This window comes from Pleurodeles waltl, chromosome 7 (assembly GCF_031143425.1).
Source record: "Pleurodeles waltl isolate 20211129_DDA chromosome 7, aPleWal1.hap1.20221129, whole genome shotgun sequence".
Classification (NCBI taxonomy): Eukaryota; Metazoa; Chordata; class Amphibia; order Caudata; family Salamandridae; genus Pleurodeles; species Pleurodeles waltl.
Genome location: NC_090446.1, coordinates 4,114,617 through 4,133,049, shown reverse-complemented (window position 1 = coordinate 4,133,049; position 18,433 = coordinate 4,114,617). Strand labels below are relative to the sequence as shown.

Here is an 18,433-nt window from a genome sequence, read left to right as displayed (position 1 = left end):
TCATTTCTTTTTAACAGTTGTTTCAGGTTTGGTGCTCTTTTTCAATTATCACGCAGTTTATTCTGTAAGTCATTGGTTCCCAACCTGTGGTCCGGGGAACCCTGAGGGGCCACGATGCATTCTCAGGGGGTCCGCTACTGGTAAGAAAATTAAGGCCCTCATTACAACATTCACGGTAAGTGCTGCTTACCCCAACACCTCACCCCCACACACCCTCACACATACCACTCACACTATACCCATGGCACCACAAAGACACCCCATGGTGGAGGAAATCATCCGGGTAGAGCCACAGCTATTCAGATCACAGGTGCAGCAGACATCTATTGCAAGGAAGATGGAGCTATGGCGGCGAGGCGTGGACAGGGTGAACAATGTGGGCCAGCACCCAAGAACAAGGGATGACATCAGGAAGAGGTGGAACGACCTACGGGGGAAGGTATGTTCTGTGGTTGCAAGACACCAGATAGCTGTACAGAGGACTGGCGGTGGACCCCTACCTCCTCCCCCACAACTAACAACATGGGAGGAGCAAGTCTTGACGATCATACATCCTGAGGGCCTGGCAGGAGTACTGGACTCTGGTAAGTCAAATCTTTACTACTTTATCCCCCACCCTACCTGCATGCCATCACAAACAAAAACCCCTACCCGCACCCCGATCACCCCACCACCTCACATATACCCCACCATCACAACCCACCTATCCCTATACCTGCCTTGCTAATAACCATCGAGGGAAACACACCCATGCACAAGATGGCACATGCAGAAACAATAACACTGCATTCACATCCCCACAGGACCCCCACTCAACGTCACCAGAGAGGAGGTGCCAGCCACATCCAGTCCTCCCCTCCCCCAGAAGAGGCCCACAGTGATGACAGCAGCTCTGCATGCCTGGATCACGATGACCAACCTGGCCCATCAGGGACCTCTGGACAGTCGGTTACCCAGGCACAGTCCTAACACACCACAGAGCCTCCCCCCTCAGGAAACACCACCACAGCACCCACCCAGCGGGCCCATTCTTCTGTCCCCAGGACACGTCAATCAGCAGTGTGTCCAGCACTACAGGGACCCCAGGCAACTCCACAAACACAGGACAATCAGGGACCTGGGGTCAGTGGCAGTGGGCACACGGTTCAGGGGACAGAGGCACAGGACAACAGGGAAGCTGGGAGGACTGCTGTGCGACAGGGGGCGGACAGGCCCAGGGAACCGACTCTCCAGGAGGCACTCACCAACATCATGGGAGCATACCACCATTCCCATTAGACGATGGGCCCAATACTGGCCAAGTTGCAGGAGGCCCAGCGGTTGCAGGAGGGACAGTACCTGGGGATTAGGGACGACCTGAGGGACATCCACACCACCCTGGTCACTGTTGCAGGGGTGCTGGCAGACATGGCCAACACCATGAAGGAGGCAGTGGCACACCAACGGGCCCCTGACACTAGCCACACCGATGAACAGCACTCCACCTCTGCCGACGCTAGTGGACAGGAGGCCCCGCCACAGGAACAACAGGCCACCAGCACCCGACCCCCTGCAGAAGGAGGACCACCACGCAAACGGTCCCTGCATTCCAGGCAGAAGCCAGAGAACATTGCCAAGACCCAGCCAGGAAATAAGACTCTCCGGATTCTCACCCTTGTGTCCCACTCTGTCACCCTGTCCACCTTGAACTGCCATTGCTCCCCTTCCTATGCCTCCTTGGATAATGCACCTGTGATACAAATAGACTGGACTCTACCCTGGACTTTCCTCCATCAGCAACCCAGCCCATTGCAATACCCCCTCCACTTATTAGCACCTAATTAAACACCCTTGGAACAAAATCAAATATGGAGTCTGTCAACTGTTTGACAAATGTATAAGTTTCACAAACTGTAAACATTCCAATTCAAATATACTGTAATATTTACATAGGTGTGACCTGTAGTGGGCAGCAGTAAACACACCAGGAGCCAGAGTGGGGCAAGGAGATCTGAAAATAGAGATGCCAAAGGCCACAGTAAGTGGCCATAGAAATAGGGAAATCAGGCTGCCATGTTCAATGTCAAACACATAACTGCAATGGAAGGTGGAGTTACAGTGTCTTACATGTGTGTCACTGGAAGTACTGTTGAATTGGCCAAATCCTCCACCTAGGGGAATACGATGTAGCTGTGCATGTGTTTCAGCAGGGCAGACAACACTCTGGTCAGCATGTTTGAGAACATAGGCTGTGACATCCCTGATGCCATGGCCACTGTTGCTTGCAAAGGAACCACTTGTCAGGAAATGGAGCACTGACAGCACCTGCACTAAAGGGGGGGGGATACCTGTGGGGTGGCGGATAGCTGAGATCAGGTGGGCCCCTTACTGGCAGTCACCATCCCCACACCCATGCACGTCCACTGTGTCCTCTCCCACTGTGTCTGTAACCCCTCCTCCCAAAGTACACACACGCAAGCACTCATCCACCTCACAACAGCATCCAACCCATGCACCTGCACCCCAACACAGCAGACTGACACCTCCTACAACCACTCCCTCTTCCTCCACACCCAAACCTTCACCCTCTTCCTCCACACCCAAACCTTCACCCTCTTCCTGCCCAAGTGTCCCTAAGTAGCTTTTCCTCTCCAACATTGACCTATTCCTTACCCTCCCCTCCCCCCGTCCTTCACCATCAGCCAAGCCAGTGTGCCAGCACCACCTGTCAAGGCCAAGAAGGGTCCACTACCTACCAAGGGCAAGAAGGGTACACCAGCCAGCAAGGGGAAGGAGGTACCACCAGCCAGCAAGGGCAAGAAAAATACACCAGCTGGCAGAAGCAAGGAGGCTCCACCATCTTCCAAGGGCAGGAAGGGGCACACAACACTGGCATTGGCCCTTCAGGCGTCCGAGGCTGCAGGTGAAGGCCTGGAGGGTACCACCACCACTGGCAGCACTGCCACCTGCACCGCAGCCAGCACCGCCACCAGCAGCACCAGCCCCAGTGGGCAGCTGTCCAAGGCTGCAGGTGAAGGCCTGGAGGCTACCACCACCACTGCCAGCACCAACACCTGCCCAGCGGCCAGCACCACCACAAGCACCGCGGCTAACACCGCCACATGCACTGCCACCAGCAGCACCACTGCCAGCAGCAGCAGCCCCAGTGGGCAGCCGACCGAGGCTGCAGGTGAAGGCCTGGTGGCTACCGCCACCACTTCCAGCACCGCCACCTGCACTGCAACTGGCATCCACTGAGCAGCCAGCCGTCACCGCCGGCGAGCAGTGTGTAGTGGTGACTACATGGGCTGCAGTGCGTCCTGGCCCCTGCAACACCTGTCGGTGTGACACACAGGTGAGAGACTGACTTTGCCCCATCCAGGATGAAGCACACTGGGCACAAGGCCCCTTCCAGAACCAGTGCTACAGACACAGTGGGAGAGAACACAGTGGACGTGCATGCGTGTCATTGGACAATTATGATCCTTGGGCAGGCGACACCATGGGCCTGCATCTAACTGTATGTTTATGGATTTGGCTGATTCTTGCATTTAATAATTTAATCCAATTTATGACTAAAATGGGAATGCTGTAGTGCAATATTGACCCATGTTATTCTTTATGTGAATGGTGACCGATTACTCTTGTTCAAATTGATGTGATGGTTTCCACACAGATTATTGACCAATAATATGAATGTGATTGTGCTTCTGAATATGTGCACCTATTGTACATTTCATGCCAATGTTATTTAGTTGATATTATTTATATTTTTAAATATTGCTTTGTTGGTCTTGCTGCGGGCTAATGTTTAGTCTATGTGCATTAATTTTGGCTCACCGAATGTGACATTATCCTTTTGGCTTTTGAACCATGTGATACTGTAATTATTTTGGGTACTCTGGGTTTTTATTTCCAATGTCCCCAGTTTTTTCTCCCTCTTCTTTTTTGTTTCCAAACCTGAATTGTCTGTTGAGCATTGTGGCTTTAACTGATTGGATACTATTGGTATTATTACTATCGTATTTATTACTTTTGTTCATTGATTGATTTTGGGCTCCCTCTATATAAGTTGATAACCCTTCACAATGTACTCTCAGCCTTGAAAAAGCCCCAGGCTTGTATGCCATGGGGGTGAAACACATTTTAGCTGTTCTTGAGTTATGAGTACGTGGGAAGAATTATAATCCACACTTATGAATAAAAGAAGAATACATCAATTTTCAATGTGCCATATTTGTACTTATGATTGGGATTGTCCCTGGATTCAGCTATATTGATCAGTTCAACCTTGAACTTTCTTTACAATTTTGGTGGGAAGGGTAAGGGGTCACCCGTTCCGAATGGCAAACTGTCTCTTGGATATTCCCATTATACTTGGGTGACAATCCTTGGGTGTCTAACCCCTTCTTCCTAATTTTATCAACTGCACGTTAGGAACTGGGAGTCTTTGGCACGTTCCAGGTTTACCGCAGCAAGCTGAGTTCTTTATCAGACTATCCTAGCCGACCAATATCCATAAACTATATTTTTCTTCCTGCACAGACAGTATGCTGTGGATCCTATGGGGGCTGAATTACACTTTGAGATTATGTTTTCCTCTCAGCTGGCTTCAGAGAGATTAGCTTAAAGGTCAGCAAAAAATTCTGTTTAGCCATTTTAGTAGGACACTCGCCAATAGAGGCTAAAATAGTTGGGAAATATCCAGTGTTTCGTAAGTTGTTGACAAGAGGAATAAAACTAAACTTGCTACTCCAAGTTGTGGAGTGTAGATATAATTCTTAAGCTCCTTCAGAGATAGCCTGATAACACTGATTTGTGCAGGAATCAACCTTCAGCAAAGTTGACGGTGTTGTTGTGCCTGGTGTTATGCAGAAGAGTTTCTAGTATATGGCCCTTGGATTTAGCCGGCAAGATCCTTTGGGGTATCTTTTAGTATTTCTGGACGGACAAATCATTGTTATTTTTAGGATTACGTGCCCCTATGATGGTTGGCCATTGTTGTGGAGATTATGTCAGCAATTTCTTTTTCCAGGTAAAGAACAGAGGCATGACTAAAAGTCTATTGAAGAGGGTTTGTGTTGGAAGCCACGGTTCTGATGCCGATGACGTTCATGCATCGATGGTTGGAAGTTGAGTTATTGCTGGAGTTCAATACAGTTGAATTTATGAAGTTTTTGTTGAACACTGGAAGTGGGAGGAGGCTGTTCAACCTTTCTGAGGATGTGGCGTAGCCGCCTAAGCTGTTTACTTTGGAGCTGGGGGAACACGCTTCGGGTCTCGGCATCGGCTCTACATCCTGTGATTCTGGGCAAATCACTTAATGGCTGCATGGCTACAATTTTGATTGGCTGTTGTGATTTTGAAGTAAAAGAAAGAAAATATAATCCTCTACCCCATGTCCTTAACTGAATTGAACATTCTTTATGTGACAGCTAGAAAATGGTTTATTCAATCACACAGTCTTTTGAAAATGTAAATGCTTTATTCATAATGACAAAGTTAGCAGCGAGTAGTTATATCTTTTAGTGAAAGTCATGGAAATGCTTTATTGACAATGGCAAATTTAAAAGTGAATCATTACATGCATTAATGAAGGTCATTGAAATGGTTTATTGACAAGCACAAACATAACAGTAAGTCATTACTTGTACTAATGAAGGTCATTGAAATGTTTTATTGCCCCCAACAAGTTTCACTGTAAGATGGCACCATCTGTAGTGGTTGTAATAGTTTAGCATTGGTTTATTATAACATATTCTGCTTTTAGTAATGTGGTGACACCCTGACAATGCACGTAGGCCTGCCTTTTGATAACTACTCCCTCTTGTTTTGTGGCTAGAAAATAGGGGAGTGATATTGTGGCTATAGGGTTGGGGATTGTTAGATGGGAGTCACCACAGGTATTTGCACCTGCATCATGTATTATTAGTATTGAATAGAGTGTACGCAATAGAGTTTTTTTACATTTTTATAAGTAGAAGCGCTGACTGGACAATGACTTATTGTGTGTTCTTTGTTGGCAACTTGTGCACATGCAGGACTAGCTCGCATCACCACCCCTGGGTGGGCGTCGGGTACTCTGCCTCATTACCCTGAGTACGTCCCTTTCTGCATGAGGAATCTTGGTTCTCAATAGATGGAAGGTTTCGAACTTAGTGGCATATTTATACTCTGTTTGCGCCGGAATTGCGTTGTTTTTTTTTTACGCAATTCCGACGCAAAACTAACTCCATATTTATACTTTGGCGTTAGACGCGTCTAGCGCCAAAGTCCATGGAGTTTGCATCATTTTTTAGCGTGGACACCTACTTTGCGTTAATGAGATGCAAGGTAGGCGTTCCCGTCTAAAAAATGGACTCCGAGGCATGTGCGCCGTATTTACACTCCCGGGCAAAATTCACGCCCGGGAGTGGGCGGGTCAAAAAAAATGACGTACGGCCGCTTTTGCGCCGTTTTTTAGCGCCTGGTCAGGGCAGGCGTTAAGGGACCTGTGGGCTCGGAAGGAGCCCAGAGGTGCCCTCCCAAGCCCCCAGGGACACCCCTTGCCACCCTTGCCCACCCCAGGAGGACACCCAAGGCTGGAGGGACCCATCCCAGGGACATTAAGGTTAGTTCAGGTAAGTTTTTATTATTATTTTTTTTTGTGGCATAGGGGGGCCTGATTTGTGCCCCGCTACATGCCACTATGCCCAATGACCATGCCCAGGGGACAGAAGTCCCCTGGGCATGGCCATTGGGCAAGGGGGCATGACTCCTGTCTTTGCTAAGACAGGAGTCATTTCTATGGGGGTTGGGAGTCGAAAAAAATGGTTCAAATCGGGTTGAGGCGAAAAATTTGTCTCAGCCTGACTTGCCCCATTTTTTGGTGCCCAAGCTCCATTTTCCCCTACGCCGGCGCTGCCTGATGTATGTCGTTTTTTTCCACGCACACCAGGCAGCGCCGGCGGCTAACGCCGGCTAACGTCATTGAATAAATACGGTGCCCGCATGGCGCTTCAGAATGGCGTTAGCCGGCACTAATTTTTTTGACGCAAAACTGCGTTAGCGCAGTTTTGCGTCAAAAAGTATAAATATGGCCCTTAATACTTGAGAAATACCTGCATCCTTCCCAAGTAATAACACACTTTCTTACAGGAAAGTGATATATAAATGGATAATTGAATGACATCACCTTGAACGCCCCTCTGCCATCAAGCGCTTTTTTATTTTGGCCTTCAGTTACAAACGAAGGTGGAACGACACAAGACTTCCCCGTCTTCTCCACTTTTTCTCACGATCGGAATCAGTAGTGTGGCGGGCGGGTGAACTGCCAATTTTCTACAGTTTATCCACTCCAACAAACTCTAAACTACCCTCTTAGTTTTTGACCCAGGTGAACATCATTTAGTGGTGTGCCTCTGCTATTTCTTAAATGTGTGTATAATTTTTTAGTAAATAGTTCATTTATAATTTATAAAGATCTCGGTGGCCACACAAAGGACAGCATGATGTGCTATAGTCTTTCCATATTTATTTATATTGTTGTCTTTAATATTTTTTATTTATAAGAAAGAAGCATTTTACAATATGTTAATTGCTCACTCAGATCATATCATGACAATATCAAACTACAAGCTGAAATGCCAGTAAGGCCAACTCAGCCCGTCCTCCTTCCAGGTTAATTTGGGAAATAGTAACACTGTTATTTGTTTTAAGTATTAAATATCGAAAACACTGCAGTATTAAACCTTATGTGTTATTATTAAATTCATACTTGAAAGTTATGTTAACGGTGATAGACCTACAACGTGTACTTCTCATGACACTCCTGACATTAATCTTCATGACAAAGACAACTTATCCCACCCAGCGTTCATCTTCTGATGAGACAGCAACATTATCCATGCTTAGTGCCAGTATATGTGGATAAAATCTCCTGATTATCTGGGTATTCAATATGTAACGCTATTAATGATCCCTTTAGCTATGTTAACTTATCATCTTCAATTTAAATTTCACCCAGAGGAACATAGTAACAATCCTCACCTGTGCTCAGTTACTTTTAAATGATGGTTCTCCGGAGCAGCAGCATTAGAGTATCACAAAATACTCTTTCCCTGTCCAGGGATGCTGTTATCATGCCTACATGAACATTTGAAGCTGTATCATTTGCAGTGTGAAAGAAATGATCTCTCGCTGCATTGCCATTGAGAAATAGTCTTCATTCACTGTTTATATAATTATGTGTTACCATAAAAAAACCTAACTATGGTCCTCTCTGTTTTCTTCAATAGGTGATCGCCCACAACTGAAATATACTTACGTGCCCGAAAGGCCAACATTGTTGGCAGTTTAATTAATGGAAACATGACATTGCAAGTTCTCTGTGCTGCCTAATCAAAATAATACATCTTACACATGAGACCCGCAAAGGAACTCTGGAGAGAATCATTAAAGTGTTGGCCATTAGGACCAGTGATCAAGCACATAAATGACATTTAATGAATGTAAATCAAATCTTAAGAGAAGTTTAACTGAAACGTTATTTAACATTTTCATACAAAATGAAAAAAAATAACATAATTGCATTGAATGTTAGAAAAGCTACAATCACACAGGAAAATCTGTTTATTATGTCTAAAAATAATATCAAGGGAAGCGAAAGCCTATTAGGGTGTCAACAAAAGCATGCTGTTGAAGTTGAGAAATGTTGTCAAATTGCTGAATGTGTGAGTAGCTTACGTATGAAAGAAAGTCTTGCTACTCAGCAGAGAAGACATACTGGAAAACATATTTGTAAATATGGAGATTGTTACGAATGCTTCAATGCACTTGAAAAGCTAACTGAGCACCAGGGAACACACAGTAGTGAGAAACCGCATCACTGCTCAGAATGTGGGAAAAGGTTCAGTCGGAAAGCGTTTCTTGCTATTCACCAGAGAGTACACACAGGTGAGAAACCTTATCACTGCACAGAATGCGGAAAAACATTCAGTGCTAAATGTAATCTTATTGTACACCAGAGGACACACACAGGTGAAAAACCTTATCAATGTTCAAAATGTGGGAAAGGGTTCAGTCAAAGGTCAAATCTTAGTACTCACCAGAGAGGACACACAGGTAAGAAACCTTATCATTGCTCAAAATGTGGCAAAAGGTTTGGTCTGAAAGAACATCTCACTTCACACTACAGAACACACACAAGCGAGAAACCCTATCAGTGCTCAGAATGTGCAAAATGCTTCAGAGTACTTAAAAATCTAACTGAGCACCAGAGAATGCATATGGGTGAAAAACCTTATAGATGCTCTGAATGCGGGAAAAGATTCAGTCAGAAAGGAATTCTTAGTCGTCACCAGAGAACACACACAGGTGAAAAACGTTATCAATGTTCTGAATGCGGGAAAAGCTTCAGTCAGAAAGGAATTCTTAGTCGTCACCAGAGAACACACACAGGTGAAAAACGTTATCAATGCGCCGAATGCGGGAAAAGCTTCAGTAGAAAAGAATACATTCCTATACACCAGAGAATTCATACAGGTGAGAAACCTTATCAATGCAGCGAATGTGGGACAGGCTTCAGAAACACAAAAGCTATGAACTCCCACTATAGAATTCATACAGGTGAGCAACCTTATCAATGCAGTGAATGTGGGAAAAGATTCAGAAGAAAATCATATCTTGATGTCCACCAGAGAATACATACTGGCGAGAAACCTTATCAGTGCAGTGAGTGTGATAAAAGGTTTAGTGAGAAAGGAAGCCTTATTATTCACCAGAGAATACATACAGGCGAGAAACCTTACCAATGCTCAGAATGCGGGAGATGGTTCAGTCATAAGGGAAATCTTACTAATCACCAGAGGACGCACACAGGTGAGAAACGTTATCAATGCACCACTTGTTGGAAAACCTTTATTCAGAAAGTAAATCTCATTATACACCAGAGAATACATACAGGTGTGTAACTTCTTGGATGCGTTAAGAGTGTCCGTCATGAAGGAAATTGCATGGAACACCAGAAAACACATAACAGGAGAGAAGCCATATAAATGTACACAACACAGAAAAATGTTCAAGGAGATAAGAAGTCTTACTTATCAGCAGTAGACCCATTTCAACAGCTGTTCCCCCCCAAGACTGGGCCAAGCACCTTGTCATGGTGGAAATGGCTGTGCATGATCCTTACAAAAGATTTGCAGAGGAACAGCAGTGTTATGCCATCATTATAAGCAGGCTCCACCTAAAACTATTTGGCCTACACTTCGTTCTGGTGCTGACAAACCTTCAGACGCAATAACATGCCTGCTGAGGTTAGTCCACAGTAAACACTAACGATATCAGCCTAGGGAGCTGATTGTTCAAAGCTAAAAAGCAACAGAGCCTTTGACCATGTGCTCAAGATGGAAAAATTAAAAAGGTCTGATGTTGTCCATCTGATGATCCAGAAAATTATCCAGGCAAATGCTGATTTATTAAAGAAGTAATCACAAATGTAAACAAAACACAATAGAGTAAGTAAATAATGCAACACTGTTACCCAACCATCGCCCCAATTAATATAGGGATATAGAGTATGGCATGTACAAGATACAAATGTTACAACATGAACTGCTATCTGTGATCTGCTAAGAAGGTATTATCAAACGTTTGAATTGTAACTACTGCAAGGATTGTAAATCAGAACATTGAGGTTGGGGTGGTTTCTTTGAACCTCTTGTTTATTCATGTTATCAAAGATTAGTTGCCAGTCCTGATTTCCTAACATTTCTGCATTATACTATTTTCTTCATGTACATATGTCTCTCTTTTCTCTGTTTATTTTTCGTTCAGCAATGTGAAAAATTACATGTTGGGTGTTTCAATTAACCTAGTAACATCAGCCAGAATGTCCTCAGAGTCAAGCCCCAAAGAGACTCAAGCTGTTCCAACAATGGACTCCACAAGAAGTGTAAATAGGAAACATATGAAACTATTTATGTAAAAAATAAATGACTTCAGAGAGAAATACATTGATGGCATGACCCCCAAACCACTGTAGAATTGTATAAATATCACAAAAGAAAGACTGAGGGATTTAGGATCTAAGAACTCATTAACTGCCTTTTTTTAAATAAAATAAACGGTTGAACTGCCAAACAAGTGACTGCAGTTTTGTGATTCTCTGAAACAGAACTGTAATGCAGTGATCAAACTAAAAACAGATCTCTTCCTAACCAGATATTAATGTCAATACCCAACACTGAAATGGGACAACACACGTTTTTGTTGCAAAAATGGAACTGACAATACTGCTCTGATTTGACTGCAACGGTAGCAATACTGCAGAAGCACTTACTAGATATGGAGAATGCGACAGTCAAACAAAAGGACTACACCAGGCAGACGTGCTTGCTTATTTATTATGAACTTCGGTACGGGGTGCTGGAGCATCCAGGACTTAGGGCTGGATTGTGACTTTAGAGGATGGATTAATGTCCGTCAGGATGATGCTGTTTTTTACTCTGTCACACTGAAAGACAACCCTTCCACCAAATTTAGAGATGTCCACTGGCCCCGGGGACACCACTATACATTGCCCAGAACCACCTCATGGTGGTGCCTGTCAGTGTAGGAAATATTTGAAGGTCAGTATCAAACGTAATAGGAAACTGTCAAACGTTTTAAAAGGTTTTTGATCCTTAAAAGAAACCTCTCAAAGTGGGAGTTTGTTTTTGAAAAATGAAAAACTAATGACCCCCGTACCACAAGACATTTCTCCTATGCTGTGGATGTCAGTTTTCTTCTTTTTGCCTGAAACACAGCAGTGATGGACAGGGAAAGAACACATATCTCCACCCACCCTAAATAGGGCAAATGATGTTATGTGCCCCCTGCAATGGCACCTACTCTGTCCGGCAGTCAGCGGCGTATCTGGTGGCAGCTCAGTGGATGTGGTTTGTCCTGTATGGACACTTGCCAGTTGTTAAAGACATCTCTCTCATGCCGTGGTTCTGACTCTCTGGGTCTGTGCAATAATGGACCACTGGTGTATCTCAGGAGTAGGTGCGTATATTGAAGACCTCACTGCAGTTTATTACTGGTGTGTTATTGGAAGTGGCCTCCCTGTGAGTACTTCTGGGCCGCCCACCATATTCATCACACCTTGTACCTAAAGGGTGTGATGGCTCTTGCCATATTTTCCTAGTAATTTAGCATCATGTTGGTGGACTTAGAGCCTCTGGGCACAGATAACTATGAAGAGTTTTGTGGTGACAGATACTATTTGGAGGAAGGTCTAGTGAAGGACTGAACAGTTCAGTGCAACACTCTATGAAAAGCACATTGGTACCTGCACATCAAACGTTCACCACGCGATTGCAGAGGTTTGTTAATGCCAGAGATGATGCGGCAGTGAACCCTGCTGCATACTGGAATGACTCCAGAACTAACAACGGTAAAGCCAAGGCAAAAACTAGCAAATAGCCACACTCAGAAGCGCTAGAAAAACTGTCTAAGCTGTATCTCAGGGATCATTAGTATAGTGCTTTGGAACTCTTGACCAGCGAGGTGAGGCTAATGGGGAGTAAGGGTGACAGGGACTCGGACTTTGCGTTTGAATATTCAACTCAATTGGATCATTCCCAATGGTATTCTGTGCCCAATTGCAAAAAAAGAAAGAATGCAGCATCTTGTCCAGGATCATCTGCAGCTTCGGGGATATTTATGTATCCATCTGGTTTGTTATCCTTCGATCTAGGAGATACAGTGCATTCCATTTGCCCCGATTGGGTTCAACATGCACCAGTGACAGTGTGTGTCCAAACTCGCTTGCACAGAATAGTTTCTCAACAGAGAGGTGCGCAATATTTAAGAACGGAATGCCTGAGGCCTGTCCTTCCCATGAAAGCAGTGAAAAATGCAAGAGTTCAATCCCAACATGCCAACATTTTCAAAAACATTCTCAAGAGATCCCAAGAAAGGAACTGATAGATTATGTAGGGCTTGCCAAAATAAGTTGCTGGACCTCTCAGATCTCCTATCAAAACTCTTGGCAATGGTAGTCCAATATTACACCAATAGGTCCCAAAGTGTTGGCAGGTTGGGTGCAATGGGAAAGTTGCCAGCTTCGGAATGCTAACTGTGTTGTGTCACCAGAGGGAAGATAATTGATACTCTTGGGAATAGATCCAAAACTCACTCATGTTGCATCAGTGGAGGTCAGTCCAGTGGCTAATCGCCTGTTATTTGGCGAAATATGTGAATCCTTTTACAGCTTTAGATAAGGCACAAATATCATTAAAAAGATTCCCCAGACCGGCCCTTTTTTGGGAGGGCTAGACATTATAGAGTACGATCATCGGGCCTATCCCATTTCCAAGGTTCCCAGAGGAGTTTCTCAACTATAGACGGTGTAGTTGGTTTGACAACTCAGGAGGATCCTTCTTCCAATCGGCTGCAACAGATACTGCCCAGGAGGATACCAAACTGCCTATCAGTACAGTGCAGAATCCAATTATACTTGTAAGAATTATATAGGAAACATGTAATGGAGGGGGGGCAGGATACAGTCTTTCAGTTCAAATTGGTGTAGACTGACAAAAGATGTATGGGGTTAGAGACTGTGCAAGGTTCTAGAAATAGTGTTTTGGTTCCCCAGTTCAGCACATAGTACTGCTGCTCACTTTTCCCATCAGGAATAGAGTTTTATCAAAACCGAAATCCAAGAATACTGTGGAAACAGGCAATATGCCTTACACGTTCACACTGGAGAGGTTTCTGGAGCAATATTTGTCTGTTGAGCAGAAAAGACAGGGGATACAGTTTAGTTCTAAAAAAAAAAAAGAGTTTAATGATTGGGTCCTGTGCCAACATTTCTAGATGAAGTGCTTTCACCTTCTCATGTATCTCCTTTGAGATGATGAGTGGGGGGTCTATTGGACCACTAGCACGCCCACTTCACTATCCTGACTTTTGCTCCACACAGGAGATTTTTGATAGTTACAGTGGAGCAATCAGTGGTACAAGTTTGCAGTTCTCCTTTTCAGACTACTGTCAGTCTCCTGGTGTTTTATCAAGGTCTTGAAATAGACAGTAAAGAATCTACGAGCCAGAGGAGAGTGACTAATGGTCTACTTAGACATTTTAATAGTTATGACTGAAGAAAAAATGAGATTCATGGCAAATTTGAAGATACAGCTACTGCTGGAATTGAAGTTTCTGGTGAATGAGATGTCAATTTTGAATCCATCTCAATGCATAGAGTTCTGGAGACTTAAAATAAATTCAGTGACATCTCAGCTGTTACTTCCCCCGAAAAAAGTAAGGAAGGAATTGAGAATGATCCTGAGTAAGGAGAGTGTTTTCTCGCAAGTAGTAGCCGGGTTTGTAGGGCTATTAGCCTCATCTTCCCGGACAATATTCCCAGTGCATCTACTTTACAAGACTTTACAGAAGTTAAAAATTCAACAGCTGTGCAAAGTCTGATGCAGATCTAGTGAGACTTTCACTGGAGGCCAAGGTGGAACTGTCATGGTAGCACATGACAACTTGAAACTGTAGGGCCATTTTTGACTCCTAACCAGAATGGTCATAGAATCACACGCCTTCAGGTGGGGGTGGGGGCCAGATGTGGTTCTGTTTCTACTGAAGTCCCATGGACTGAATCCAAGTTAGATCTTTACATAACGTGCCTTGTGCTGTTGGTGGTTTTATTTGTCATAAAGACCTTGTTCCCTTAGAAGATGAATTGTTGCATCTTTATTCGAATTGACAAGATCTCAGGGTTATGCTGTAGAATCAAATTGAGGGGAACAAAGTCCACAATGTTAGCAGAGATATCAAAAGATTTCTGGAATTTTTGGCTACAACACAGGATTTCAGTAATAGCAGAGTGCCTGCCGGTCAGAGAAATGTGATAGCGGGCCAGAACTCCAGATACCTCCGATATGCCAGCGGTTGGAAGTTGCATTCTCAAATACTCCAGAGTTTACAGAACAGTGGGGTCCTTGTGACATGGATCTATTTGCCTCTTGCATGAAGAGGCAACTGGACAAGTTTTTCATTAGAAGGCTGAACCCTATCTCAGTAGCCACATATGTGTTCCTTCAGAATTAAATCAGATCTTTCTTCTATTAAATTTCCCCATTTATGATTAACCCTTGAGTGGCAGTTCAAACGAGGAATCAGAGGGCAGAACTGATTCTGGGTAGTCCCCTATGGAGAGCAAAGTCATGGTTCCTGGTTCTTCTGGAGAAGTCATGCAAGTGTCTGGTAAGAATACCATCTTTTCTGGAGATGGTGACTGATTGGTTTTAGAGATGAAACTATTGGTTTATTGGTTTTATAGAGGCCTCTAATAACATACTGAAACAATTAATTGACATTTCGAATGAGGAACATGAAAAGCGAAAGAGTAAGTTGATAGTTTGACACAGATTATTGAGGAGGCAAACTGGGGAGAGATTACTAAAAAGAGTTACAAGATTCTTAATAGTATCATCGTAGATATATTTGAAGAGGATCTGATAAAGAGTTAAAATTGGAAATTCAGGCGAGATCATATGGATTACCAATTCGGCCGTATCTATACATTTGCCAAGAAATATGACTCTGCCTCAAGCTACAATCAAAACTGACTCCCAAACAGAAGTGAACTCATGCTCAGACCTAGAATCACTAGAATCTGGCTTGGACACTGCCCCATTAAATTCCAAGGTGAATTTTTTCAAGGTAGTTCTGCGTCACAGACTCGGTATAAAACCAAAAAACACTCCAGATACAGAACCACCATTGGAAGCCCATCCCAATGCCAAATCCAATCAATCAACTGGGGTCACAACACGAGCCAGAAGAAAGGAGCAGAAGGAATACCCTCGACATCAGCAACCTAGTAGTGAATTTATCACAAATTGATTTAGATCCAGCTGAAACAGCGTTACTCAACCGTGGCCTTTCATTTTGGCATATGGCAACTTGGGACTTCACCTGTACATACACTGATCTATTCAAATTTACTCGCAGACTTAAATTACGGGCTTTCTTTCATAAAAAACCTCTTAAACCTCCGTCACACCTACAACCACGCCTAGCCTCCATAACTATACAAGACTAGGAGGCTATCAATCTTGTCTCCAACCTTTCAGAAATGGAAGTTGACTATCACTCAACATTAGAGACAGCCACAGAATTGGGATTTGACACAGGTGCGACAGATTACACCAGTTTGTGACCCAAGTCCATTTTTTGTCCACAACTACCTCCAGGAAATACCATTGATGCTTTTCACAAAAGCAGTGTGGCGTGGTCTAGCCAAAGAACACCAGAAATACCTTAAGACCACTACATGTCTTCCTGACAACTATCCTCATCACAACGCCAAGCGATGAAAATACTTGAACATAAAACTGACGTAATAATTACTGGGGCTGATAAAGGGGGTAATATGATTGTCAAACAGATAGATCAATATCTTATGGAAGTCTCACAATAAGTATCAGACCAAGAGTGTTATCAAATAATCCAACTGGGTCCAACCCCAGAAATTCAATCCCTGATTCACATTCTTCTCCATCAGTGGTTTGAAAAAGGTCTACTCAATGATGAAGAAAAGGACTTTCTTTATATTATCTATCCTACCATGCCTACTTTTTTCATGTTACCTAAGATTCACAACAATGGTACACCACTTCCAGGGAGACCAATCGTTGCTGGGATCAACTGAGATTATTCAAAAGGTTGAAACATTGGAAGAATATATTGATAGACACCTACGGAAGCTCAAGAAGGATCTCCCCTCATACATCCAGGATACTAAAGATATCCTGAGGAAACTTGAGAACATCAGATGGGAAGATGATTTGGTCTTGTTTACCACAGGCATTGTGAGCCTGTACAGTTCAATCCAACATTCGGATGGAATGGAGGCAGTACACAGAGCATTATGGATCAAACCAGCCAGTTTTGTAGAAGTGAATCAAATGATCTTGGACATGTTGAAATTCTGTCTCACGAACAACTATTTCAGTTTCAACAATCAATGTTACCGTCAACTGCGTGGAACAGCGATGGGTGCACAATTTGCGCCATCGTATGTCTGCATTTTCATGGATATGGTTGGGAGATTCTGGTTCTGGGATGGCGAGTTCTCCATATTCACCTCGCACATAATTTTGTGGAGACGCTATATCGACGATATCTTGTGCATTTGGCAGGGTGATACAAACCTGTTGGAAAACGTTTTGAGTAAGCTAGATTCTAACATCTGGAAGATCAAAATGACATTGCATAACTCGAAAAAAGATATTAACTTTTTTGATTTTACAACAATTTACATACAGAATAATGAAATAAATACCAAACTAACCCTGAAGGAGAATGCAGCAAATGCCATACTGCATGCTGAGAGTGATCACCCAAAACATAATTTTCAAGGAGCAGTCTTGCATAGTAGGAGAAATTGCAGTGAGGAAAATATTTTTAGACAAATAAGCCAAGACCTTCTTACCCAGCTGGAACAACGAATGCTCCACTCAACAGACTTTTTGGCAGTTTCTAAGATAAACTGTACATATACCTGACAGCCAAGAACTAATGTCCTTGCAAGAAAACAGTCTCTCAGATTTATTACAAATTTTCATCATGGACACCTCAGAATTAGATCAGTTCTCTCTTAGGGGACACTGGCGTCTTTTGCTCACCAACCCATCCCTCAGTGGATGGATTCGGGCCTTCCCAGAAATCGGTTTCTGGAAAGCACCTAACCTTAAACAACTCTTGGTAAAATCGGATTTTAAGGATAAATGAACAGCAAAGTCCACTTTTCTTCGAGACCCGCAGGGTTCTATACCGGCCATAATTGTAACATTTATAAACTTGGCATGGACAGAACACAGGAAACTACTTTGGACACGGGCCAACAAACTAAAATCCAGGAATGGATTGACTGCAATAGTAAATTTGTGATTTACGCAATTATCTTTCCCTGCAAGAGACTTTATATAGCAGCACTATCAGAAGCTTACGTACCAGGATTCAAAAACACTATAGGAATATGTAAAAATGCGGCAGGGAGTCCTTTGACAGAAAACATCACATAGACACACCCATTCAATACAACATTTCACTTTGCAGGCACAGAACTAATACATAAGAACCCAAGCGGAGACAAGGTGAACTAGGACTCAGACAACAAAAAAGCCAGCTGACTTTGAAATATCAAGCGGCCACCGGGGGTGTAAATAAAGACACAAGACTACACTTCTGGCTGTACAACTGATTAAAAACTGTCTGATTTTTCTCAGAGGGTCTCATACTTTAGCTGCTAATAATATATCACCGATTGATGAGGTGGCCGGCATTGACTGGATAACTATACCCCCCAGTTGGTTTCTACGTCTCCCATCTGTCTTTGTCACTTTCTCGCTTGTTGTTCTCCACACACTGCTGTCCTTGCTCATCTTGTTGTAGCTGGTAACATTCACTGAGTCCTTCA

At 43.6% G+C, this 18,433-nt stretch overlaps 2 protein-coding genes and 1 long non-coding RNA gene across 4 annotated transcripts in view; 2 read left to right on the top strand and 1 right to left on the bottom strand.

Annotated features, from left to right (window-relative positions):
• The window catches only part of LOC138303505 (uncharacterized), a 1,082,407-nt gene that overhangs the window by 616,064 nt on the left and 447,910 nt on the right, over window positions 1-18,433 (bottom strand). The window lies entirely within an intron of this gene.
• LOC138303491 (zinc finger protein 84-like) overlaps window positions 1-18,433 on the top strand; it is a 149,244-nt gene that overhangs the window by 66,797 nt on the left and 64,014 nt on the right. The window lies entirely within an intron of this gene.
• Window positions 1-18,433, top strand: part of LOC138303494 (zinc finger protein 84-like) — a 96,796-nt gene that overhangs the window by 65,871 nt on the left and 12,492 nt on the right. The window contains exon 2 of one of the 2 annotated variants that reach the window (XM_069242672.1): window positions 8,256-11,070. In XM_069242672.1, the coding sequence (XP_069098773.1) occupies window positions 8,526-9,929 (1,404 nt within the window). In that variant the 5' untranslated portion in view covers window positions 8,256-8,525 and the 3' untranslated portion in view covers window positions 9,930-11,070. Of the gene's footprint in view, window positions 1-8,255; window positions 11,071-18,433 lie in introns of those variants that run through there. The other variant, XM_069242673.1, reaches the window with a different exon arrangement.